At 48.0% G+C, this 27,393-nt stretch overlaps 1 protein-coding gene across 1 annotated transcript in view; it reads left to right on the top strand.

The window, feature by feature from the left end:
• Positions 1 to 24,076, top strand: part of LOC147097613 (adhesion G protein-coupled receptor E3-like) — a 54,801-nt gene extending 30,725 nt beyond the window's left edge. Inside the window, exons 11-18 of the mRNA XM_085971584.1 lie at positions 359 to 562; positions 3,704 to 3,939; positions 5,744 to 5,810; positions 6,844 to 6,935; positions 14,331 to 14,499; positions 15,251 to 15,352; positions 17,570 to 18,585; positions 21,628 to 24,076. Coding sequence (XP_085827710.1) covers positions 359 to 562; positions 3,704 to 3,939; positions 5,744 to 5,810; positions 6,844 to 6,935; positions 14,331 to 14,499; positions 15,251 to 15,352; positions 17,570 to 17,668 — 969 coding nt within the window. The 3' untranslated portion in view covers positions 17,669 to 18,585; positions 21,628 to 24,076. The remainder of the gene's footprint in view (positions 1 to 358; positions 563 to 3,703; positions 3,940 to 5,743; positions 5,811 to 6,843; positions 6,936 to 14,330; positions 14,500 to 15,250; positions 15,353 to 17,569; positions 18,586 to 21,627) is intronic.
• Positions 24,077 to 27,393: the final 3,317 nt, after the last annotated feature.

Here is a 27,393-nt window from a genome sequence, read left to right as displayed (position 1 = left end):
CAAGAAGGGGTTGTGGGGCTGGAGGAGGTTACAGAGCTAGGGAGGGGCGAGGCCATGGAGGGATTTGAAAACAAGGATGAGAATTTTGAAATCGAGGCGCTGCTTAACCAGGAGCCAATGTAGGTCAGCGAGCACAGGGGTGATGGGCGAGCGGGACAGACACAAGCTCTCCCACAAGCAATCACACATACAGAGAGATACGCAGACACACAAAGACTGAGACACACAAAATCAGTTCCAATAGATATTGCAATGCAAGTTCGGAAAATGCCCCACTGCACTGTTAGACTTGAGCCACGTGGAGCAATGGAATCTGATGCCTTAACAATATTAATTTTGTCTCTAATCGATTCCATAGAATCCACTCCACAGTTCCATTCTCAGCTGGATCACCTATTTCGGATTGCCCGTGTCCATGCTGTGCCTTTTGCTATCAATGGGGACCTTCTTCTGCTGCCAGGCGATTCGGAACCTGAACACCACGATCCGAGCGCACTTATGTCTGAGTCTGTTCCTGGCGGAGGTGATGTTCCTGATAGCAATATCCATTGATACCGAAACGGTAAGGTTCCTTACAACCCGCTGACAATGTCTTATCAATGGTGATGTTTAAGTTCTAAATCTGGGTCCTAACATAAGAAAACTCACTGAACACTTGGTTGGAGTATAAAACAAGACTTTAATCAACTTTTTCACAACCATGAGATTCTAGTTACATCACTAGTTCCTGGTTACAAAAATGTCCTGAGCAAGCTGGGCCCACGCCCGAGTATTTATACTTTCCTTGGACGGCGCCACCAGCTGGCCGCCCAGTGTTATCTCATGAGTCATTTCTACATGAATGGTAAGATTCATGACATTCCAACTATGAATTTAAATTCTCAAGACTGAGGACTGCACACCATATGTAGAACACCCATTGTACGTACCAATATGGCTATACAGAAAAATTGGAATTAAAATTTAAAATATAATTTACAGGGGTTAGAGGTGCATTAAAATAGCTGTTATTTACATGTACATCATCTTTTAAAATCCTACCTCTTCATTGTCTGGACTGGCAGGGCAGGGCAGCCCCGGTATAAATACCACAAGCCATTTCTACTAAAGCCTTCAAAGAAAGAAGGACTTGCATTTTGACAGCATCTACAAACTCAGTTTAATATTACTTTTGGAAGACAGTACTATTTGGTAGTGCAGCCCTCCCTCAGCAATACATTGGAGTGTCAACCTAGATTTTGTACATAGAAACGTAGAGGATAGGAGCAGGAGTAGGCCATTCGGCCCCTCGAGCCTGTTCCGCCATTTAATGAGATCATGGCTGATCATCCAAACTCAGTGCCCTGTCCCTGCCTTCTCCCCATATCCCTTGATCCCTTTAGCCTTAAGAAATATATCTAACTCCTTCTTGAATATATTTAATAAGTTGGCCTCAACCGCCTTCTGTGGCAGAGAATTCCACAGGTTCACCACTCTCTGGGTGAAGAAATTCCTCCTCATCTCTGTCCTAAGTGGCTTACCCCTTAACCTTAGACTGTGACCCCTGGTTCTGGACTCCCCCGGCCATCGGGAACATCCTTCCTGCATCTAGTTTGTCTACTCCTGTTAGAATTTTATAAGTTTCAATGAGATCCCCTCTCATTCTTCTAAACTCTAGCGAATATAAGCCTAAGCTCAAGTCTCTGGAGTCGGATTTGAACCCATAACCGTCTAGCCCCAGAGGCAAGCGTGCTACCCACTGATCCACAGTTTATAATGCGATCACTGGCGGCTAATGGCAGTTTCAGCATCTGCGAGGTAAAGTTGAGGTTTCCTTTGTTTGCTTATAGCTGGTGAAATGGTGAACGTATCCTAAAAAGACACGCTTACAACTTCTCCGGATATAGGGACCAAAGAAAACCGTCCTCAAAGCTTCGCACCATCCCCCTTTGTGGATTGCATCCTCCTGATGATTAGAACTGGAGGAGTGTTTTATAATTAACATAGAACGCTACCCTTCTCAACTAGACATTTTATGGTTCGATTTTAGGTGTGGGGCAACACTTAGTTGACTGCCCTTGTGAAGTTTCAGCTATGGAGATGACCAAATCACTCCTAACAGGAATGGTTTAGGACTCAATATGGCAGGAACAATAAACTGGGTACCCTGGGTTAAGTGGGTAAAGGCACAAACCACGAGAGCCCATGTTTCATCCCTGGGTGTGTACCTGACTTCAGGCCTGGCCGGTAGATGGGCTGGCATTCCCTGGGCAAGAGAGGTCAAAAGTCAGACAAGGCTCCCATTCCTGATCAAAAGAAGTGCACGAGTGAGTAGACTGTGATACCCTCCGTAATCTATCATCAACAACAGCTTGCATTTGTATAGCGACTCTAACTTAGTAAAACGACCCATGGCTCTTCACAGGAGCAATTATTGAACAAAATATGTCACCGAGCCATATGAGGTGATATTAGGACACCTGACCAAAAGCTTGGTCAAAGAGGAAGGTTTTAAGGAGCGTCTTAAAGGAGGAGAGAGAGGTAGAGAGGCGGAGAGGTTTAGGGAGGGAATTCCAGAGTTTAGGGCCCAGGCAGGCAACAGAAGGCACGGCCACCAATGGTTGAGCGATTAAAATTGGGGATGCGCAAGTGGCCAGAATTGGAGCAGCACAGAGATCTCGGAGGGCTTGGAGGAGGTTACAGAGATAGGAACACTTGTTACCAAGGCTCGCCCATAAAGGAGGGGCACTTGAGTGAAACACTGGGTGGTGTCTGGAACTTATTGGACTGCCCCCTAGCTCAAGCTAGTTGGTGCCTTCAGGATAGGATGAGAGGAGAAACATACAGGCTGAAATTCCTTGTCATGCTAGTTGATGGTGCATGAACATCACAAAACATCTAGAGCAGAGGGGACAAGCTCGTCACGCCAGCCAGGCTCACAGTGCTTTGTAGCAGTTTGGTACAACTGAGTGTCTCACTGGGCCATTTCAGAGGGCAGTTAAGAGTCAACCATATTACTGTGGGTCTGGAGTCACATATAGGCCAGACCGGGTAAGGACAGCAGATTTCCTTCCCTAAAGGACATTAATGAACCAGATGGGTTTTTACAACAATCTGGTAGTTTCATGGTCACCATTACTGACACTAACTTTTCATTCCAGATTCATTCACTTGAATTTAAATTCCTCAGCAGTTGTGGTGGGATTAGGAACTCATCTCCTACCCAGGTCATTAGTCTAGGCTCACTGGATTATTAGTCCAGTAACATAACCACTATGCTACCATACATCCACCACCGGCATACCATGGCTGCAGTGTGCACCATCTACAAGATGCACTGCAGCAACTCACCAAGGCTTCTTCAGCAGCGCCTCCCAAACCCGCGACCTCTTCCACCTAGAAGGACAAGGGCAGCAGGTGCATGGGAACACCACCACCTCCAAGTTCCCCTCCAAGTCACACACACCACCCTGACTTAGAAATATATCACCGATCCTTCATCGTCGCTGGGTCAAAATCCTGGAACTCCCTCCCTAACAGCACTGTGGGACCACTTTCACCACATGGACTGCAGCGGTTCAAGAAGGTGGCTCACCACCACCTTCTCAAGGGCGATTAGGGATGGGCAATAAATGCCGGCCTTGCCAGCGACGCCCACATCTCAGGAACGAATAAAAACAAAGTAATAACAACCTTGTAATGAAGGATCTTTGTTGCTGTTTAGGTTTTATGTGGCATCGTAGCCGGTGGTCTACATTACTTGCTCCTGGCCGCCTTTGCTTGGATGTGTCTGGAGGCAGTCCAGCTCTGTCTCATGGTGCTAAACCTCAAGGTTGTGAACTTCTCCCGCACCCGTATCATTCCAAGGCGAATCATGTACCCCGTCGGCTATGGGTGTCCGGCGGTGATTGTGGTCGTGTCTGCTGCGGTAAATCACGAAGGCTACGGGACCGACACACGGTAAGTAAAGAGGCTGCCTGCGCGTCCGCTGTGTTTCGGAGTGATGCATGCGCACTGAAGTCAAGGCACTGTGTAGGGAGAAGTTTATGACACACAGGCCAAGGATTCTGATTGAGCCATAGACCGTGAGAGGGAGCACATCTGATGGGACAATCAAACATGGCTAGTGGACAGCGAGCATTCCATTAGGTTATTAAACCACCAGAGGCTCCTCATCTGGCGTGGAACTTGAACCCACAACCTTCTAACTCAGAGGCAAGAGTGCTACCCACTGAGTAACCAAATTGCTCACAGCAAGATCCCACAAACAGCATTGAAATAAATGACCCGATGATCTGTTTTAGGTGTTGGCTTGAGGGCTGAATGTTGGCCCTGACACCAGGGAGAACTCCCCTGCTCTTCTTCCAAATAGTGCTTTGGGATCTTATACTCATAGGGCAGACGGGGCCTCAGTTCAATGTCTTACTTGAGAGACGGCACCTCCGACAGCACCGCGCTGGAGTGTCAGCCTAGATTTTGTGCTCAAGTTTCTGGAGTGGGACTTGAATCCAACGACATCTGACTCAGAGGCAAGAGTGCTACCAAATGAGCCACGGATAACACTTCCACTGCCTCACAATCTACTGAGCACAGCGAACCAGGAAGTGCTGAGGGTCTATCCCAGGTCTGTGCTAAGTTAGCTGATCTGAGCGGGGGGCTCTACAATTGGTTTTGGTATCCCTCGTTTAGGAAAGGGAAAGATCAGCGGGGGTCCCTGATCCTGATCATTAACCTGCTGGAGTGACGACAGAATCAGGCTCCAATGCGACGCCTCTGTCTAAGACTCTACGGACCCTCGTGTCTAGGCAACCACACCAGGAACAATCACTGGACGAAGTACCTGCAGCACTTAAAAAAAATAATCTATTTACAGGCTACTAACCCATGGTATACCTCTGTGACCATATGTATCGCTGTACCAGTGACTGCTACTTGTTCACCAAAACTCTGCTGCCCGTACCCTAACTCGCACCAAGTCCCGTTCACCCATCACCCCTGTGCTCGCTGACCGACATTGTCTCCTGGTCCGACAACGTCCCGAATTTAAAATTCTCATCCTTGTTTTCAAATCCCTCCATGGCCTCGCCCCTCCCTATCTCTGTAACCTCCTCCAGCCCTACAATCCTCCGCGATCTCTGCGCTCCTCCAATTCTGGCATCTTATGCATCCCCCTCTTCCTTTGCTCCACCATTGGCGGCCGTGCCTTCAGCTGCCTGGGCCCTAAGCTCTGGAATTCCCTCCCTAAACCTCTCCGCCTCTCCACCTCTCTCTCCTCCTCTAAGACGCTCCTTAAAACCTACCAAGCTGTTGTTCAGCTGCCCTAATGTCACCTTATGTGGCTCGGTGTCAAATTTTGTTCCTGTGAATTTTCACTGCATTAAAGGCGCTATATAAATGCAAGTTGGTAGTTGTTCGCTCACAAAGTCAAGATCCACCCCGGGTTGTCAGCACCATGTGTAGTATTCAGGTGATGTGAGGTTAAAGGGCAGAGTGTAATTGAATTGTGGCATGGATATGTCATCCGGCTGTCATTTTAATGCCACAGATTTTGTCATCATTTTTGGATTCCTGTTACAAATACCTCCCCCACTGGTGGGAGGCTGCAACTACAGCATGACCAGGTTACATTTGCAGTTTCCACTGTAAACCTGGATGTAGCAATTGACAATGGGAACGATTGACAGGAAGGCCAAGCAGATTTTTTGAAAATGCATTATGGATTTAAAACCACTTTAGTTGATTAAAAATGTTTCTTTCATTACAGCTGCTGGTTAGATCTGGAGAAAGGATTTTTGTGGAGTTTCCTGGGACCAGTGTGTTTCGTAATTCTGGTAAGATTGTTTTGTATGACGGGAAAAGCTTATGATGGGATGTCTAGTTTGACTGTCCATTCGATGGCCTCCTGAGAGGCTGAGGGGAGAGATGAACTGCCTCCCGCAGCAGATCTCAGTGGGCAGGTTGATGTGATGTGTTCCATGGTCTGGGACTCACGGCCACAGTCACACTTCGGGTCGTCCCTCATCTTCCACTTGTGGAGCAGGCGGCCGCATTGTCCGTGCCTTGTACGGATTGGGTTGAGCGCCGTCCACCGTCTTCGAGGGAGGTCGAAGCCAGGGACCTCTGCTGTTGGGGCAATGATGAGGTGTTGGTTCTTTATGTGGCGTGCGTCGCACGGTTCCCTCCGTCTGGATAGTGGGTCGATACTGTAAAGTCTGTGGGTTGTACAGTTAATAACGACACAGACTTCAGGAATAACAAACAAACAGGTCTTTACTATTCGAAGGTCAGGGCGAATCTGCCCCAGCAATCCTGCCACAACACTTATATACTGGTGTGGTCACTGTCGGTATTACAGTATACAGAAGCCAAACAAGTAGTGCCACACCGAAAGTAGTTCTCTTAAAGGTGAACGGTTACATACAATAGTTTCCTTAAAGGTAGACGGGTACATACACTACAGATACCAGCTGCGCAAATATCGGCTGCTGTTTTCCAGAGTGGCCGGCGTGATTTTAAGCGCTTTCGTGGTGGGAATGTCGGTGTTGTTTGTGGTTTTTCCCATCTCACCAAGCACGGTGGCGTCGCGGCGAATGGCAGGCGGGGCAAAGCGGGACAGCATCGGGAGCCACTCAGTTGGAGTGGACTCGAGCGTCCCTGACACCATCCTCATGGAGGCGTCCAGCTTTAAATAATCCATATGGACTAAGTGGCCCAACCGATTCAGAACTGCGTCACACATGGACAGAGGCTTTCCTCCCATTGCCTGCCCTTTGTTTCCTGTAGCTAGTGTGAATTTTTGCATCATACTAACGATGAGGAATTATCACGGTTAAGACGGGTGAACTGAATGCTCCTATTTTGCAGGTTAATACAATTCTGTTCTCAATTACACTCTGGATCCTGAAAGAGAAGATTTCCAGCCTAAACGCCGATGTTTCAACAATTAATGAATCTCGGTAGGTGTTGAAAACGCACTGGAAAGCAGGTGAACCCTAATTTATCAATCCGAGGATTGAGAATTATTTGGTGCCATGATCATGATTTTGATTCTCAATCAACATAGATTAGCGATGGTCCAAATGAGCAATTAATGATGTTTGGTGTTGATGGCGTCAATCGTGGCTCAGTTAGTAGCGCTCTCACCTCTGTGCCAGAAGGTTGTGGGTTCAAGCCTCACTCCAGGGACTTGAGCACAAAATCTGGGCAAAACCTTCCGGTGTAACACTGAGGGAGTGCCGTACTGTCGGAGGTGCCGTCTTTAGGATTTGAAAAAAATATATGTTTATGGGATGTGGGCATCGCTGGCAAGGCCAGCGTTTATTGCCCATCCCTAATTGCCTTTGAAAAGGTGGTGGTGAGCCGCCTTCTTGAACCGCTGCAGTCCGTATGGTGAAGGTGCTCCCACAGTGCTGTTAGGGAGGGAGTTCCAGGATTTTGACCCAGCGACGATGAAGGAACGGCGATATATTTCCAAGTGGGGATGGTGTGTGACTTGGAGGGGCACTTGGAGGTGGTAGTGTTCCCATGCGCCTGCTGCCCTTGTCCTTCTAGGTGGAAGAGGTCACGGGTTCGGGAAGTGTGTCGAAGAAGCCTTGGCGAGTTGCTGCAGTGCATCTTGTAGATGGTACACACTGCAGCCAGGGTACATCAGTGGTGGAGGGAGTGAATGTTTAAGGTGGTGGATGGGGTGCCAAACAAGAGATGAGATGTTAAATCCAGGCCTCATCTTCCCTCTCAGGTGGACGTAAATGATTGAGTGGTACTATTACTAAGAAGAGCAGGGAAGTTCTCCCTGGTGCTCTAGCCATTATTTATCCCTCAACCAACGTGACTAAAACAAATGATCACATTGCTGTTTGTGGGAGTTTGCCATTGGGTTGCCACGTTTCCTACATTGCCACAGTGACTGCACTTCATTGGCTGTAAAGCACTTTGGCAATGTCCTGAGGTCGAAGGTATAGAGATGGGCCGAATGGTCTCCTTCTGTGCTGTAAGGTTCTATGAAGACCAGAAATCTCTGCAGTGCTGCTCCCGCACTGTCACAGGAACAATTCACCGAAAGTACAGCGGATACTCTGCTCAGGCATGTAAACAAGCTTTCCGCCACATGTTTGGTGAAGTTACGGCCCAGGTGTGGGAGCAGGTCTGAGGAAATTTCTGAACTTCATAGAAACATAGAAAAATAGGAGCAGGAGTAGGCCATTCAGCCCTTCGAGCCTGCTCCACCATTCAATATGATCATGGCTGATCCTCTATCTCAATACCATATTCCCTCTCTCTCCCCATACCCCTTGATGCCTTTTGTGTCGAGAAATCTATCTATCTCCTTCTTAAATATATTCAGTGACTTGGCCTCCACAGCCTTCTGTGGTAGAGAATTCCACAGGTTCACCACCCTCTGGGTGAAGAAATTTCTCCTCATCTCAGTCCTAAATGTCCTACCTCATATCCTGAGACTGTGACCCTTCGTTCTAGAACCCCCAGCCAGGGGAGACGTCCTCCCTGCACCCAGTCTGTCTAGCCCTGTCAGACTTTTATATGTTTCAATGAGATCCCCTGTCATTCTTCTAAACTCTAGTGAATACAGGCCTAGTCGACCCAATCTCTCCTCATACGACAGTCCTGCCATCCCAGGAATCAGTCTGGTGAACCTTTGCTGCACTCCCTCTATGGCAAGTATATCCTTCCTTAGGTAAGGAGACCAAAACTGCACACAGTACTCCAGGTGTGGTCTCACCAAGGCCCTGTATAACTGTAGTAAGACATCCTTGCTCCTGTACTCAAATCCTCTTCATAGAATGACACAGCACAGAAGGAGGCCATTCGGCACATCGTGCCTGTGCCGGCTCTTTGAAAGAGCTCTCCAATTAGTCCCGCTTCCCCCCTGCTCTTTCCCGTGGCCCTGCAATTTTTCCTTTCCACATATAAACCCAATTCCCCTTTTGAAAGTTACTATTGAATCTGTTTCCACCACCCCTTCCGGCAGCGCATTCCAGATCACAACAACTCGTGAATTCTGGAATGGAAACATCAGCCCGGGTTTCTGCTCCGAGTCATTATTCAGCAACCCCTGTTGGAAATTGGACATCAGACAAGGACGGGATCAAACTTTGTTGCGAGGCCTTCCATGATCAAATAGCCTATCCATACTCATGAATAACACTCATTTTGGGATGTCCTGGAGAACACTTGCCACTCGCAAAATTCAGGATACACTGTGGCCCAGAAATTCGGGTCCCCACGGGTGAGTACGCACGGGGTAGTCACCCGTAGGCCCAATGGAAGTGCCGGTTTCCTGCATGCACTGCGCATGCGCGGGAAACCAGCACTTCTGTTCCCCTGAAAGCAGGGGTTCAGAAGTCGAACGCGTGCGCGGGGGAGGCTGCGCGTGCGCATCGAACTTCGTTTTTCTTTGCAGGTTTTCCCGGGAGTGTAAGTCTGCAGAAGTTAGAAATGTAAAAAGCAGGCGTAAGGCCTGCTTTTTACATGGTAAGTGGTGAATTAATTAAAATTAAAACACTTTTTCCACAGGTTTATTATTTTTAAATACTTTAAAGCAAGGTAAGTTTATTTTTAGCCCCGTTAGAAAATAAAATTATTTTTTTCAAAAATTTAAGTTATTGTTTGTTATATCCGAGTGGTAGGTCCAATCACTGATATAAGTGAGACTGCGGGAACCCAAAACTTAACTTTTTAATTACACAGTATAGGAGAGAACATAGCTCTTACAGCTACAGGCATGCACTTCTAATTCTTACTGCACGATGCAAAAATGGAGGATCCTATGAGTCATTCCCATGATGCAATTTTACCTTAATACTAGTAAATATAATCCCTTAGCATTTGTCTCCCTCTGGTGGATAACTTAAGCATTACATCTGAGGTTACTATATCCCCCCCTCTTAAGTTACAATAATTCTTAACAACATTCTTAAAAAGTCCATAAGGAAACTTCTTTAACGATAGTCCCTCCTGAACGAATCTAGCAGGTCGTGATCAATCTCTCTGGTGGCTTGTGAGCCCTTGGTGAACGTCTTACAGTCAAGTCCCTGCTTGGTTGTGGTAGAGCCACCTGTTGCTCCTGAGCAGTACTCAGAGTATCTGACTCTGCTACGATGGTTTCCTCTTGATTAAGGGGTCCAGGTATAACTGTCTCTGTTCATGGTGCTGGTACCACCAGTGCATTTGGATAACTGGGGACCAACTTGTCCTCCAACATTTCCTCTGGAACCTCCAGTTCGATTTCCCTTTGTCTGGTCAGTATCTGATCCACATGTCTGTGTACTACCTGACCAGTTCCCAACATGACCGTATATGAAACTGGACTGGTCATTGAGTCTATGACGCCAGGAATCCATTTTGGACCATAACTGAAATTCCTGGTAAGGACCGCATCTCCTTCTCCAAAACTGCGGCTCTTTGTCCTTCTGTCATGGTTCTCCTTTTCTTTGATTTGTCGGTTTTCCACCTTCCTTTTTAGATCTGGGTGAACCAGGTCAAGAGTGGAGTGTAGTCGACGTCCTAACAATAACTCAGCCGGAGCGAGTCCTGTGGTAGATTGAGGTGTTATTCTGTAGCTGAACAGAACTCTTGACACTTTTTCTGCCAAACTCCCTTCCGCACTCTTTTACATCATCTCCTTAAATGTTTGTATGGCTCTCTCCGCAAGTCCATTCGAAGACGGATGATATGGAGCTGAAGTCACGTGCACTATGCCATTGTTTCTCATGAACTCTTTTGTTTCTGTACTCACAAAACACGTGGCATTGTCACTTACTACGATCTCCAGTATCCCGTGATTACTAAAACTCCTACGCAGGCAGTCTATAGTAACAGTAGAAGAAGCAGAATTTACAGGTTACACATCCATCCATTTGGAATGTGCATCAATGATTATGAGGAACATCTTTCCCATGAATGGACCCGCATAATCAACATGTAATCTTCTCCATGGTTTATCCGGCCACTCCCAGGGGTGGAGTGGAGCTGCTGCTGGTGCCTTCCTGTGTACTTGACAAGTGCTGCATGTCTTGACAAGATTTTCTATCTCCTCATCTAGCTTTGGCCACCACAAGTAACTCTTTGCCAATGCCATCATACGCGAAACTCCAGGATGACACTGAAGTAGTTGCACTAGGATAGACTGTCATGCTGGCTGTGGAATAATCACTCGAGCTCCCCACAACACGCAACCATCCTGCACACTCAGCTCTGTCTTCCTGACACTGTAAGGTGTGAAATTAGTCCCTTCCGGATGTTGTGGCCAACCCAGCATTAAATATTCTCGGACTCTAGACAGCACTGGATCTTTACCTATCCATGTCCTTACTTGTTCTGTGGTCACAATTACCGTGTCCGTGTCCTACAACATCAAAACTCTGTCCTCCGGAGCTGCACGGATAGGTATACCTGGTAGTGGAAGACGGCTCAAGGCATCTGCGTTCCCATGGTACTTGCCCGCTTTGTCAACATAAATCTTAGCTGGGGGCCCATTAAATGTTCCAAGTTCTTCCTTGAACACATTCTCATGTTCAATCAACATGCCTTGCAAAGACAACTGTTTGCCTCTCTCTAGTTGATTTATTGCTCCCCAATCTAATTTAAGTTTTCGTATCCAGCCCCAACCTAACAAGTTTGGTCCAGAACCCGATACTACAACTACAGGTAGCTGTGCCATGGTGTCCCTGTGTTTCACAGTTACAATAGCTGTACCCAATGTTTTCACTCGTTCACCGGTATAGGTTTTAAGCCTCATAGAGCAAAACTTTAACTCTGGAACTTTTGCACGGTTCCACAATTTTGAGTACTCCTCCCTGTTCATTATGGTAATGCCACATCTAGTATCCACCTCAAAGTTGACCTTAGTGTCATTTACTATCAGTTGCAAAGTGATAGGATCCACTTTAGGAATGTCCTCTACCATACTATGCATTATGAACACGTCGTCTTCTTTCTCAGCTTCTCCACTGATGTGATTTGCTCCCTGTTTTTTCACTTCTCTTACCAGGTTTTGCTTCTCTCCCCCTTTAGGTTTGTAGTCCTTTTCAGGGGCTTTTGCCCTGCATGCACGTTTTATATGTCCTTTTTTCCCACACTTGTGGTACTTTTCCTCCAGAAACCTGCATTCCCTTGCCAGGTGATCTCCATTGCATCTATAACATGCCTTTACATGCTCACATTGTGATTTCGGACTCATATTTAACTTGTGCACAACAAACTGACTTCCAACTTGCTTTGTAGTAGACCAGTCTGAACCTTGTATTTCTTGTACATCACGGTTAGCTGTCTCTATTAATTGAGCAAGTTCCAACGCTTTTTCATATGTAAGCCCAGTCTCGGACAATAATCTCCTCTGCATTCGAGTATCCATTATCCTGCAAACCAGCCTATCTCTCAGCATGTCTTTCAAATTGTTCCCGTAATTGCAATCATGTGCCAGTTTTCTCAACACCGCAACATAATCCAATACCGACTCTCCTGGTTCCCTGTTCCGTGAATTAAATTTGAAACGCTGTACAATCTCACTCGGTCTGGGATTGAAATGATCCTTCAGCAAGGCCACTAAGTTAGCAAATGTTACATCTCCCGGCTTTTCAGGACTGCATAAGTTTCTTATTAAACTATACATCAGACTTCCCATGGAAGTGAGCAAAATAGCTCTCCTTTTTCCCACATCAACTATATCATTTGCCACAAACAAATGCTCCAGCAACTCACAGTATTCGATCCAGGTTTGTTTTTGAACATCAAAAGCAGAAATCTCTCCTACTCGAGTCGCCATGATTCAGATGCAGTGATCTTGTATTTTCCCTTCTTCAAGTTGAGATCTGTTAATCCTCGTTGCCAAATGTTATATCCGAGTGGTAGGTCCAATAACTGATATAAGTGAGACTGCAGAAACCCAAAACTTAACTTTTTAATTACACAGTATAGGAGAGAACATAGCTCTTACAGCTATAGGCATGCACTTCTAATTCTTACGAAAATAAAATTATTTATTTCAAAAATTTAGATTATTGTTTAAAATAGTTATTTCATTTAATTTATAGTTTATTTTAAAAATGTGATGTTTTTTAAAAATTTATTTGAAGATTTAGTGATGTTTTGTAAGAAGAAGGGGCCCGTAGTATTTCTAAGTTTGACAGCACTTCCTGTCAGACTTATGAATGGAGCATTCCCTGCTCCGATTGGTTGCCCACGGCCCACGTGATCCCAGGGGACGCATTGAACTAACTGCACCTCTGGGATACGCAAGCACTGCACGCCGGCAGCTGGAGCAGGTCCCGGATTGGAATTCCACGGGGGCCCACAGCTCAACGGCCAGCGCGAAAGGTAAGTGCAGGTCAGGGGCTTGCACCCACGGGAAGCCCCCGACCTGAATTTCTGGGCCACTATTGCTAGTATTTTTCTACGTTTGGAAGGGTTTAGCGAGAAGTTTTGCCCCACGAGGAGCGATTGAGTAGATTGGGCCGATACTCTCTGGAGTTTAGAGGACTGAGAGGCGATCTCATTGAAACGTATGAGATTCTGAGGGGGATTGACAGGGTAGATGCTGAGAAGCTTTTTCCCCCTGGCTGGAGAGTCTAAACATAGAAGATAGGAGCAGGAGTAGGCCATTCAGCTCCTCGAGCCTGCTCCGCTATTCAATGAGATCATGGCTGATCATTCAAATTCAGTACCCTGTCCCTGCTTTCTCCCCATATCCCTTGATCCCTTTAGCCTTTAGAAATATATCTAACTCCTTCTTGAATATATTTAATGAATTGGCCTCAACTGTCTTCTGTGTAGAGAATTCCACAGGTTCACCACGCTCTGGGTGAAGAAATTCCTCCTCATCTCAGTCTTAAATAGCTTACCCCTTATCCTTAGACTGTGACCCCTGGTTCTGGACTCCCCCGCCATCGGGAACAGCCTTCCTGCATCTAGTCTGTCTAGTCCTGTTAGAATTTTATAAGTTTCAATGAGATCCCCCCTCATTCTTCTAAACTCCAGCGAATATAAGCCTAATCGACCCAATCTCTCCAGAACTAGGGAGCATAGTCTCAGGAGAAGGGGTTTAAGACTGAGATGAGGAGGAATTTCTTCACTCAGAGGGTTGTGAATCTTTGGAATTCTCTACCACAGATGTTGAGTCATTGAGTATATTCAAGGCTGAGATCGATAGATTTTTGGACTCTAGGGGAATCAAGGGATATGGGGATAGGGCGGGAAGGTGGAGTTGAGGTCGAAGATCAGCCATGATCTTATTGAATGGCGGAGCAGGCTCGAGGGGCCTCGTGGCCTACCCCTGCTCCTATTTCTTCTGTTCTTATGTAAGTTCTCACACGGAACCGCTTCTTGTCTTTTCACAGGATGCTCACCTTTAAAGCTGTGGCACAGTTTTTCCTGCTGGGCTGCTCCTGGGTCTTCGGCTTGTTTCAGATTAATGAGGAGGCCATCGTGATGTCATATCTATTCACCATATTGAACGTTACCCAGGGTCTGTTCATTTTCTGCGTTCACTGCGTGTTAAACAAACAGGTAGACGACTTTGGGACATGAATTTTGCACGCACGCGCTGTCCTAATTGGAAAGTTGCAGTAAATCGCGCTTCCACAGGCAATGCACGTACACCAGCATCAACTGATCTGAGAGTATTATACAGCAAAGTACATAGATTTTATGGGTGGAAGTTTATGTGCCTGTGCATGCATGCGTTTGTGTGTCTGTGGATTTATGTGTGTGCATTTGTGTATGTTTGTGTGGATGTGTATTTTTGTGTGCGTATTTGTTATGCGTTTGCGTGTGGGTGTGTGTGTATTTTTGTGTGTGTGTATGTTTGTGTGCGTATTTGTGTATGCGTTTGTGTGTGGGTGTGTGCGTATTTTTGTGTGTGTGTGTATGTTTGTGTGCGTATTTATGTATGTGTTTGTGTGTGGGTGTGTGCATTTTTGTGTGTGTGTATGTTTGTGTGCATATTTGTGTGTACGTTTGTGTGCGGGTGTATTTTTGAGTGTGTATGTATGTGTGTGCATTTGTGTGTTTGTGCATGTTTGTGTGTGCGCGCGTGTGTGTACGTGTTTAGAGTTGCGAGAATTGGTTGAACTCAAAACAATGTGAAACTTCTCAAAAATATTAAAGCCCATGGTAATCTCTCTATTTTCTATCTTTTGCATGCACTTCCTGTTGTGTAACAGGTATTTCCTGTCATTGTCACATTTTTCTGTCAGCCAGGTTTATGTCCCACTTGAGTTGCCCACTATTTCTGTCCTGTATTTTGCTACATCTACAGGTGAGGAAAGAATACTGGAAATGGTTTATCAGAATTTGCAGGCCAAAGAAAACAAAAATGTCAGACACCTGCTCTACCATGTTAAGCAATTCCAAGATAATGGTGAGTGACGTACAAAAACTACTAGGCACTTGGTCTAAGCGTTAAACAAAGCTTTAATCAACTGTTTTACAACATGGAGGTCTAGTTGTGTCCTTCACTAGTTCCTGTTAAGAATGTCCTGCGCAAGCTGGGCCCGTGCCTGAGTATTTATACTCTCCCTGGACAGCGCCACCCGTAGGCCACTCAGTATTATTTCATAAGTCTTTCTTTCATGACTGACCGATTCATGTCAGTGAGTAACCAAGGAAGAACCAGTTCTTTTATTACACAGAACGTACGGCACCGAAACAGGCCATTCGGCCTGACAGGTCCATGCTGGGCATTTATGCTCCACATGAGCCTCCTCCCACCTTTCCTCATCTCACCCGATCAGCAGATCCTTCTGTTCCTTTCATGTACTTATCCAGCTTCCCCTTAAATGCATCTCGGCCATTCGCCTCAACCACTCCCTGTGGGAGCGAGTTCCACGTTCTCACCACTCTCTGGGTGAAGAGGTTTCTCCTCAATTCCCTGTTGGATTTATTAGTGACTATCTGATATTGATGGCCAATGTTGTCTGTAAGCTGCGTGACCGCGCAGCGCTTCAGTGGTCCCACGCGGCCTGCTTGCCGGCTTTTCAATAGAAAATCCACACATGAGTGGTACTTTGCCCTTTTAAGGGGTTGCGTGGCCTCAAACAAAGTTACAGGGAGCATTGTTTATGTCCCCTAGTCTTGGTCTCCCCCACAAGTGGAAACACCTTCTCTACGTCTACCTTATCCAACCGCTTCACAATATTAAAGACCTCTATCAGGTCACCGCTCAGCCTTCTCGTTGTTAGAGAAAGGAGCCCCAGCCCGTTCATTATTTCCTGGTAGTTATAACCTCGCAGTTCTGGTAACATCCTTGTAAATTTTTATTTTACCTTCTCCAGTGCCTCTATTTCCTTTATTTTAATGTGAAGGCCAAGAACTGTTCACAGTACTCCAAGTGTGGTCTGACCAAGGGACAAGTTTAACAGAAATAAAAACAGAAAATGCTGGAAATACTCAGCAGGTCAGGCAGCATCTGTGGAGAGAGAAACAGAGTTAACGTTTCGGGTTGATGACCCTTCGTCAGAACTGGAAAAAGTTGGAGATGGAACAGGTTTTGAAGCAAGTGTAAGCAATCAGAGGGTGGTTGGAATCTGGAACTCACTGCCTGAAAGGGTGGCTAGAGGCAGGAACCCTCACAACATTCAAGAAGCATTTAGATGAGCACTTGAAATGCCATAGCATACAAGGCTACGGACCAAGTGCTGGAAAATGGGATTAGAATAGACAGGGCTTGATGGCTGGCGCGGACACGATGGGCCGAAGGGCCTCTTTCTGTGCTGTATAAATCTATGACTCTATCTATGACTCTATGTAGGGGCAAGGAAAGGGGGGAGGGGAGGAAAGAACAAAAGGGAAGGTCTGTGATAGGGTGGAAGGCAGGAGAGATTAAGAGACAAAAGGGACGATGGTGCGAGGCAAAAGGAGATGGTAATGGGACAAGTTAAGAAACAAAAGATGGCTCCAGATGAAGTGTAAATGGCACTGGCAGAATGAAAGACAGCTGCCATGTGGGAGAGAGAAACAAAATGGGAAAAAAACATAGGGGCCGAGGTTACAGTCTGAAATTGTCAAACTCGATGTTGAGTCCAGAAGGCTGTAAAGTGCCTAATCGAATGATGAGGTGCTGTTCCTCGAGCTTACATTCCAGCATTCGCAGTATTTTGCTTTTGTACAAGTTTAACAGAACCTCTCTGCTTTTCAATTCTATCCCTCTAGAAATGAACCCCGGTGCTTTGTTTGCTTTTGTCTTGTTGCCTTGGTAACCTGCCTCGCTACTTTTAGTGATGATTTTGGATGGAATCCCTTACTGCTCGACAGTAACAAAGCCCATCACTCAATGCACAGAGCGAGACAACTCAGCTGTAGGACTGCAATTACTTTTTAGTCTGCCTTTAACCACAGACCCCACCACTTATAGTGGGTGCGTGTGTGCAAACGGGATTTACCCCTGCTCTTCTTCCAATAGTGGCCGTGGGATCTTTCACGTCCACCTGAGAGGGCAGACGGGGCCGCGGTTTAACGTCTCATCCGAAAGACAATTCAGAAGTCTTGCTGTTACAACCATGCTGGATTGCTTTGGTGTTCCAAGATATGGAGAGGTCGCCGCTGGAGATGTAAAATCTATCATTTTATCTTTTCCCAGGTACAGATGACCACGGATGAACCCACTACTAAGTCAGCGGTGCTCTGGATGAACTCTGACACTGGGGAAACAACACAGAGCGAGAAAATAAATCACTGAACCCCAGCATTCAGCTCCAACCGGGTCCAGAAACACAAATCGCAATGCTTCAGTACTAAGCTCTCTCTGCTTTAAATATCTTGCTCTGTCATTTTGTAATAACAGATCATTGTGAAAGGATTCGCAAATTTCATGTTTCCCCCCCCCCGCCGAAGGTTTATTTTTGGTTTATTAAAGAAACCCTGGTTGGACTGAGTTTAAAATCCAGGGCTCAACAAGATGGCTGCGGTCAGCCTCATGGCCAAGGCCTGCAAGTTTCAGTTTGGACTCACAAACTTGGATTCCGATGACTGTGAGAAGGAACTTTCCAGAAAATTCAAATGCAGACAGACCTTCTGCATTTATGCATGAGAAGCAAACCCAGTGGCATTCGGGCCTCTGATTAAAACCCATCAAGGTTGTTTGCACAGGCAATCAAGAACAGGCAAGGCCTATTCAATATGTAATAGTTGCATTCAGACCTTTCGTTAGAAAACATCAACACTGTTTGCAAACGATCAACGGGGCATTCAGTCTGGAATGGCCCCAATCACGGAACCAGTTGGACAAAGGGGAACACTGATAAGATGTTTAAAACCGATTAACCGGCCATTCAGGTCGATGGGCCCAGATCGGTACCCTCTGTATGAGCTTCAACACATCCAGGTCAGACAAAAGAAATAAGCTGATCTGGCGGGAGATAAGGGCTACCAGGAAGGGTATAACTAGTCCCTCGGGAAGTCATCTCTCTCTCTGTCTCACCTCGCCTCCAGTGCCCTGCCGTATTATCAACCCAGCAAGAGAATCGTCGACGAAGAGCCCGTCCAGGGAAGTAGGACACCTGCAGTTACGTTTGAATTACTGGGAGCAGCTCAGACACGACTGACTGGCCAGACACAAACCCCAAACCAAAACCCCCTACAGAAATGGCAAGCCAGGTAGGAGCATCGGCGACAGTATGCGATATAACAGATTGTGGTGCGGAGGGAGAAACCGCAATGGAAGAGAGGTTGTCCACTTATGTGTGTAGAAAGGTTAATATCGCCAAGAAATGGGTGGGCGCTATGTTAAAGGCCGAGCGTCCCATAGACGCCGCCGCCCAATGGACGGCGAGTAAACAGCATAAGCGGGCAATTGAAAAGGCAGTCTGGTTAATGTGTTATAAGAAACAAGTCCTAGTGCTGGACAGTGTTGTAGCAGCGCAGGCGGCCAAGCTCAAGAAATTGGCCCTAGAAATGCAGGATAAGGTTTTAGCGGAAGAGATGGTGCTAGTGGCGCTTCAGGCGTTAAGCCAAGAAAGAGCGCAGATGGCCAAGGAACACCAGGCAAAGGTAGAGCGCCTGGAGGCCCGTACCATCGAAGTGCAATGGGAACACCAGGAAAAGGTAGAGCGTCTGGAGGCCCGAGCCGTCGAAGTGCAACGGGAAGATCAGGCAAGGGTAGAGCGCCTGGAATACCAGACAGCTGAAAGTAAAGCCAGCGCTAGGCGCGAGATGGAGCACTTAGAATACCAGGTCAGAGAGGCGAGGGGCAGCGAGATAAGGCTGCAGGACACGATTTGCGACCTCACCCAAAAATTAAAAGAGCAGGAGGATAAAGTAAGGGAGGTAAAGGCAGCATACAAGCTAGCCTGCGACCGGGGGTTCAAGGAGGCAGATCACGGGCCCTGTAGGGAGGAGATAGAAAGCTTGGGCATGGCCTAATCGAGGGCGAAGGGCATGGTATGCCTCATCAGCCCGAAGGCGGGCCAGTCGGACTTTACCGGCAACCCAAACAGAACCATCCCACAGGCAACACCCAGAACAAAGTTGGCTAGGGAATCAGAGGTCCCACGGCCGCCACCCATAGCTCTGAGCTTTCAGGAGTCCTGGCAGCAAGGGGAGGTGGAGGATGAGGTGGTAGGGGAAGCACAGCAGGCCCTGCTAGATAGGCTGGGACCAGGACCGGTGTACCCCCTCCGACAACGGAGGTACGACCCGCCCATTGATGACGAGGACCCAGGGGCCATCCAAAATCAGTTTATGGTGCCGCATGGCACCCAACAGCTCAGGGCCATGGTTAGTCACATCCCCAAGCTCACCGAAAGGGGAGACCCCTCTCTGCACTTCAGGGAGCTAGAACAGGCAGCGTGCGTCAATTACTGCGATGACACAGAGCAAGCTAAGATGCTGCTGTTTTCTCTGGGGAGCAATCTCCTCCAGACCCTATCTGATGAATGTAAGAAGGGGCAGAAAGATTATGAGGATTTGAGGAACGAGATATTGGAGGCCATGGGACTCAATGATGGTAGTCCGTTCGCCTGGGTGGAAAAAATGGTACAGCTCCCAGGGGAGTCCCCGCAGGCATTCGCAGACAGGCTGTGGCCAGTCTACCGGAGCGCATGCCCGTGAATGCCAGCGCGGACATTACTGAACCAAGTCCAATTGACCCACTGGCTCCGTTGTCTAATGACAAACTGCCTGCCCCGAATCCGAGCCCAGGCTGTGGCCTGGTTTGACCCCAGTAGCCCCCAGACCACCGAGGAAACGGTGATCCGCCAGCTCACGATAGCATTAAAAAATATAAGGGGTATCAAGACGCCCCAACCCAAGGGGAAAGCCCATGAGGTTAAACCTGGGGGCCAGAATAAGAAAGTGTGGCACCAGGAGGGGAACCATCCCTCCCAGACTAAGTTAAACTGTTACGGGTGCGGGAAGGATGGCCAGTGGTGAAAGGATTGTAAGAATCCCTGGAAGGAGAATAAGGGAAAGAATTCATCAGCCCCAGCCCAAAAGGCAGAGCCAGATATCCCTCCCGCTGCGATCGAGCCACTCTTGGAGTCGATACGATCTCTCCTCCTGACCAGCCAGGGGAGAATAGCAGCCACTACTGGTGTTGTAATCCCATCAGCCCCATACAACCCACAACAATGACTAGAGCCAGTGCAGCCTGTCGACCTGTGTCCCCCAGAAAGACACGCACAAGAAGAGGCCTCCTGTAAAATGGAGGAATACCTGCGGTGCCAGGTTGCGGAGGCTAAGTTAGTTGAGCAGGCTTTAAGGGAGGAGAACGCTAGGTTAACAGTGAGGGCTGGCAGTTTAGAGGGTCAGCTAAGGGTTTTTAAAATGGTTCATGACCAGTGTGAGCTGTTTAAGCCGGAGGCGAAGAAGCAGGCAGCTGGGATTCAACCCAAGGTTAGAGATCCTCAGCCCGCAGCGGGTACAAGCTCACAGGCTGCACAGGCAGGCGCTGTGGCTTGTGTCAGGGGAGGAGCCATTCCGCCCACCATTCAGGACACACCCCCAATCCTCTGGGATTCAGATGGGGTGGAGTCCGAGCGCGAGAATCCCGCCCCCGACCCAGGTTTGGAACCTGGGGGCGGAGACTCACAGCCTGCTGCAACAGGCAGCGAAAGGTTACCTGCCCTCAGCCCAAGTTTGGGAGAGGTGAAACCTGAGGGAGAGGACCCCCAGCCAGCGGTCGTGGAAAACCCACAGACCGCGCTAGCGAAGGCTGCGGTCCGAGCCAAAGGTCCACCCGCCAAGAAAACCCCACCCGTAGCCCTCCCTAGAAGGTCCCCTCGGACACCCCAGCCCAGAAAGGTATGGTCACCGACTGCCCAGCTTAAAACGACAACCTCCCGAGTTAAAGAGAAGTCGGAAGACAAAGGTCCCCAGCTAGCAGCTACAGACTGCAAGGGACCAGATGTGCAGGTCAGTGCAGCCATGCCGCAGCGAGCAGCCTGCAGCAGCCCAAACAGGGATTAGGCTGGCCGCCTGGAGACGGGCGGCGGATGTATATAGTTTTAGGTAGTTTTAGTTTTAAGTTTATATAGTGTTAAGTTTAGGGTGTTTAATTAATTATAATTACGGTGATGGTTAGTTTTAAGTAATCTGCTCAGAGTGTGTACATTTGAGTCGAGGTCGCAAGACCCGACCATGCTTCACCCAAGCCAGCGAATCTCTAGGGAACCTGGCTGTGTGCTTCTATATCTGTTACAGGAAAATTTACGGAATGAAGGGGGGCGTAATCCTACTTGCCCTGATAGGACTGAGCTTCGGATGGAGAGGTGACGTGGAGGATTCCCACCTCTATGGGTGCTCCAGAGACACAGCACCGATAGCGATCGATGGGAGCGGCGACCGGGATGCAGAGGAGAATTTTACCAATTATGGGGATAGTTGTAAGAATGCCGGTCATGGGCGGGATGGCCCGACCCGCGTCGGTATACAGGGTGGAGGACATTGGAATCATTCAAGTGGGTGCACACATTCGTTTTGCAGCGGTCCCGCCCTATGTCATAACGTGGGAGCATGCTATGACGGGTACTGACCTCTCGGGGTGCCGTAGCCGGGGAGCACACATCATCCTGTTTCCCCAGCACTTGAATGCCTATTCCAAACCACAATGTGGGTTCAGAGCTGCTGATGCGATCCTATAAATTGTACCATGGAAGCCATGGCACAAGGCCATGTTCCCCCACAGGTAGCATATATAGGAGGTGGGACATATTGCATCACTACAGGAGCATCTCACTACCAGCACAGACAGCACAGCTGGTGCGCGGTGAGTGACAGCAGTTTCTGTTTCAAACCCGAGGCAGAAGTTCAAGTGGCACAGACACGAATTGTCCCCATTCCTGAACCATCCACTGTTCACTTCACTGTGGAGGAGAATTTCACCCACCACCAGAAATATGTCGCCAACTTCGGTTACCCGATTCCCCCTCTCCCAGAGCACCTTTCCAAATTATTAAAAGCCGTTCTAGTATCACAAAAGCACTTCTACACTTTGGAACAGAAGACTGTATAGATAGGGGCTGACATTTTAGATATTACGACCCCGCCCTGGTGGGACGTTTTTGAGAGTATAGAGGTCCCCTCCTGGGTTCGTATTGTATCCCACATTTTAGTAGTCTGTCAGCTAGGGATCGTCCTCTACCTGGTTTGTGTCCAGTGTAGGAGAAAGGGTCCTGAGGTAGAATTTAAAGCAAAAAGGTTGTGGAAGGACCAGTATGCCCGGGTGGATGAAGAAACACCCGCGTGAGCATTGCGTCATAGCACTGCCGAGTGATGGCAGATCCGTTTGTTATTTTTATTAAAGCTCATCCTTCCGTTTCTTACTTTTAATAAATATGGTTTTGGCCTGATGTTGATTTTATTAAAGATTGTGGGTTGTAATAAAGTTTTATGATGTTCCAAGTAGTGCAGGGGTGTCGGACCCCCTCCGTGCTTGGATTATTGTAACAGATCATATTTGCTATCAATAGATGCTTGCCGTGCACTGTGGTTTTCTCCAAGTAAGGGGAATGTATGTGTCGGGGGATCGTGGATAGATAAATATAGGGGAAGGTTGTTTGTGGGGGTCAGAAATTTGCTCACCTTGATTGGACACATCAAGCAAGTTTCAGTACCCTAGGGGGGACTGAAAGGATTCGCAAATTTGATGTCTCCGCCGAAGGTTTACTTTTGGCTTATTAAAGAAACCCTGGCAGGACTGAGTTTAAAATCCAGGGCTCAACAAGATGGCTGCGTTCAGCCTCATGGCCAAGGCCTGTAAGTTTCAGTTTGGACTCACAAACTTAGATTCCGATGACTGTGAGAAGGAACTTTCCAGAAAATTCAAATGCAGACAGACCTTCTGCATTTATGCATGAGAAGCAAACCCAGTGGCATTCGGGCCTCTGATTAAAACCCATCAAGGTTGTTTGCACAGGCAATCAAGAACAGGCAAGGCCTATTCAATATGTAATAGCTGCATTCAGACCTTTCGTTAGTAAACATCAACACTGTTTGCAAACGATCAACGGGGCATTCAGTCTGGAATGGCCCCAATCACGGAACCAGTTGGACAAAGGGGAACACTGATAAGATGTTTAAAACCGATTAACCGGCCATTCAGGTCGATGGGCCCAGATCGGTACCCTTTGTATGAGCTTCAACACGTCCAGGTCAGACAGAAGAAATAAGCTGATCTGGTGGGAGATAAGGGCTACCAGGAAGGGTATAACTAGTCCCTCGGGAAGCCATCTCTCTCTCTCTCTCATCTCGCCTCCAGCGCCCTGCCATATTATCAACCCAGCGAGAGGATCGTCGACGAAGAGCCCGTCCAGGGAAGTAGGACACCCGCAGTTACATTTGAATTACTGGGGTATCTCTGCCCTGGGGCGGTGCAAACCTAAAAACATTGACAGGCAACAGGGCACGGAGCAGGTGTTTCAACATCCTAGGCTGGTGAGCATCAATTTTCTGACCCATCACAAGACAATCTAGATAGGTGTAAAGGGTGGGATTTAAGGGGAATTGCTAAAGTGTCATTTTAGTAATTTTCCCTTGATGTGTCCGTTTCTCCTCCCCCATTAAGTGTAATTGTGCTGCATCCATAGTGATTTTACTCTGTATAGTAATTGTTTCTCTATTTTTAATAAACATTGGTTTTCTTTGCACCAAACCACTGGTCTCGTTTGTCTATATCGCTACTTGTAAATAAGTCCGGTGCACAGAACTAAAAGGGGAAGCGATTCAAACCGCATGGGGCTGGAGCAGCTCAGACATGACTGACTGGCCAGACACAAACCCCAAACCAAAACCCCCTACAATTGGAAAGTAATGATCGCGGAATACCTCTGCTTGTTGGGTTGTATCTTGCAACAACAACAACTTTTATTTATACAGCGCCTTTAATGTAGTAAAACGTCCCAAGGCGCTTCACAGGAGCGATTATCAAACAAAATTTGACACCGAGCCACGTAAGGAGATATTAGGACAGACGACCAAAAGCTTGGTCAAAGAGGTCGGTTTTAAGGAGCGTCTTAAAGGAGGAGAGGGAGGCAGAGAGGTTCAGGGAGCTTAGGGCCCCGGCAGCTGAAGATTCCACAGTTAGATGTGGTGCAAACCCCAATATTCTTGTGAGGAAACATCAGTTGAATAAACACCAACAAAAATAAGGTCAGGCTCTTAATAGATTGAAGTCACGCGTTTAACTGAAGCAATAGAGACACAGGGGGGAGTTTTGAACCTGGCCGCCCCTCGGGAATCTGACGGGATCGGACGCGACGCTGGTTTAACACCCCCGCCCGATTTTGCTCTCCATTGAAGTCAATATTGGGGAGGGGTGTAAAACCGGCATTGCACCCGATCCCCTGGGCGAGTTAGGTTAAAATGACCCCCCATAACCACAACTAGAAAACTGATGGGAAAGGCTAATTCACGTTTTGTTCTGTATTACAGAGATATTTCTGAGACAATGGAGCGGGGTGGGGGGGGGGGGCGGGGCGGGGGGGGCCAGTTGAGCACAGGAAAGCCTGGAATGTCCAGGATTCCCCAGCACGCTGTGGAGGTTTAACTCGACGTGTGACGTGACGGACACGTTTCCCCGCCCGGGACGCCAACCGGATGGACAGGCTGGCTGGCAGTCGGGCGGGAAACGCTGGACAGGAGGCCGCAACCACAGGTAGGCCCTATCCCCGGGAGTGGGAGGGGGTTTGAATGGGGGTGGTGGCTGTTGGTGGGGGAGCCTGAGGGGGCCGGGAGGAAGCACTCCTGCTCCTCCCGGCCCACAAGGATTGCCCCCGCCCCCCGAGGCTGCCGATCCGGCCACAGTAAAACCTGCAAAAACAGGTTAAATCCCAAAAAACGCTAGAAAAACTCAGCAGGCCAAGCAGCATCCATGGAGAGAGAAACAGAGTTAATGTTGACTCTGTTTCTCTCTACAAGGATGTTGCCTGGCCTGCTGAGTTTTTCCAGCATTTTCTGTTGTTATTTCGGATTTCCAGTATCCGCAGTATTTTGTTATCGTATCAGGTTAAATCCCAGGCTCCAGCACACCTCCTGACAGCGGATTGGCTGCCTACCCGCCATCCCGCCTCTGTTGAGCGGGTTGGAGCCGGGTTGGGGTCGGGATTCACCTTTTTAATACTTTAACCTCCCAGCCAACCCTGACGCACTCGTTTTTTTGGGGTTAAAATTATCCCCAATGTGGGAAAACAATTATAAAACACAAATTGAATTTGGGACAGTACAAAGGGGAAAAATTGGGTTGCGCCCCCTTTGGGGCGCTAACTTCGCCGGGGCGCTATTTTTAGAAAAGGTTAACGTCCCCGCGCCCGAAATTGAGTGGTAATGCCCCAAGCAGGAGGCGGGGCGCTACTGGAAGCGCTCCCCCTCCCTCTTGGGGCGCTCCCATTGAATATCGCGGCGCTACATGCAACAGCGCCACCCGGGCCGGCACGTAACGCCGTGGTACTGCAGGCCTCCCTCCCCTGATTAAAGGGGAGGGGCCTAACACAGCGCGCACCGGGGCCCTGCTGGAACACCGGGGAGCGGGGTGCCGGGAAATCAGCCCGGCACGCAAGAGGAGCGCGGGGCTGACCGATCGCGGCAGGAGGAGGCCAGAGGGGGCAGGTGCTGGCAGGCGGCCCACAAGAAAAAGGCTGCCCGGCACCTGCCCTTTAATTATCGCCGCCCCGGCCACAAAAATGCCCCCCCCCACAACCCACGACCCTGTCGGACATATCGTCCGGCGGTAGGTCAGGGGTCGTGAGCCAAGTTTGCGGCCGGGACTTTGAAATGCACTGAGCAGATCTCGCTTGAGGAAGAATTTGAGCGACTATGGGGTTAATTTGAACCTAACCCACCAGGCGGGAGATTGATGGGATCAGATGCACCACCCGTTACAGTATATACATCATCGAAGGGAAAGTAAAACTTGCGCTCAACTAATCCATCTCCCAAATTGACCCCCCCACCCATGTTTCCAAATAGTGATAACTGCGTTGGAGAAGAACAACGAAAATGATTCAACATGCAAGCTGATGAAGTATGAGAAAGATTGGAGTTTATGTTTAAAGGGGAGGTCAATAAGGGAGGGACCCAATGTAAACTATTACAGGAAACTCTCGTTTAAACGGCACCTAAATATCCAGAATTCTCTATTAACCGGCAAAATTCATACTCCGAAAACAACACCTCAATAACCGGCAATGGTGCTGAGTCCGAGTCCGAGGCTCCCGCGGTGGCCGAGTTAGTCAGTGGGGGTAGTTCTCCAAACTGCCACTACTCGGCTTCTTGTCGCTGTCGGAAGTCGGAACACCTCAATAACAGGAGTCTGACTCTCCCGTGCTGCCAGGAGTACCCAATTACTGTATACTGCACATTTCTTGATTTTTAATTTTTGTTTGTTAAAAATAGCCTCAGTAGATAACCCTCTCCGTCATCCGGAATTTTTAATCAACCGGCACCATCCCGGTCCCGTTGGTGCCGGATACCAAAGAGTTTCCTATATTTGGCATTAAAAAGATAAACCCTTGAATATAATAAGTTCAAGGTCGTCAGGCCAATAAGGACATCAATTTAAGTTCAGATGAAGTGAAAAGTAAATTTAAAAACAGATCTTCCAAAAAAGACAACAAATGTGTTGAATGATCGAAGTTCAGGCAAGTTGAATGAAGTTATGGAAGTTTAATGCAGGATGGCAGGCTGGGTGAGTTGGAGTGTCAGAGATGAGATGGATGGGGTGAATGGTTCCTCTAAAACTATTTGATTGGGAATATCCTCAGCCTTGCTCTCACACTGCCGCTGTAACTTCACTGGGAGCACATCGGAAACTCCTCTTAGGCGTGTAAGCAAGCTTTCCGCCACACTTCTGGCTTTGTTACGACGCTGGAGTGGGAGCATCACCGAGGAAACTTCCTGTCTTCATAGAATCTTACAGCACAGAAGGAGGCCATTCGGCCCATCGTGCCTGTTCTGGCTCTTTGAAAGAGCGCT

The sequence above is a fragment of the Somniosus microcephalus genome, chromosome 31, assembly GCF_052327205.1.
Source record: "Somniosus microcephalus isolate GS21.2 chromosome 31, FLI_Smic_1.0, whole genome shotgun sequence".
Classification (NCBI taxonomy): Eukaryota; Metazoa; Chordata; class Chondrichthyes; order Squaliformes; family Somniosidae; genus Somniosus; species Somniosus microcephalus.
The sequence above is the reverse complement of the archived record's forward strand: the minus strand, read 5'-3'. Positions and strand labels throughout refer to the sequence as shown.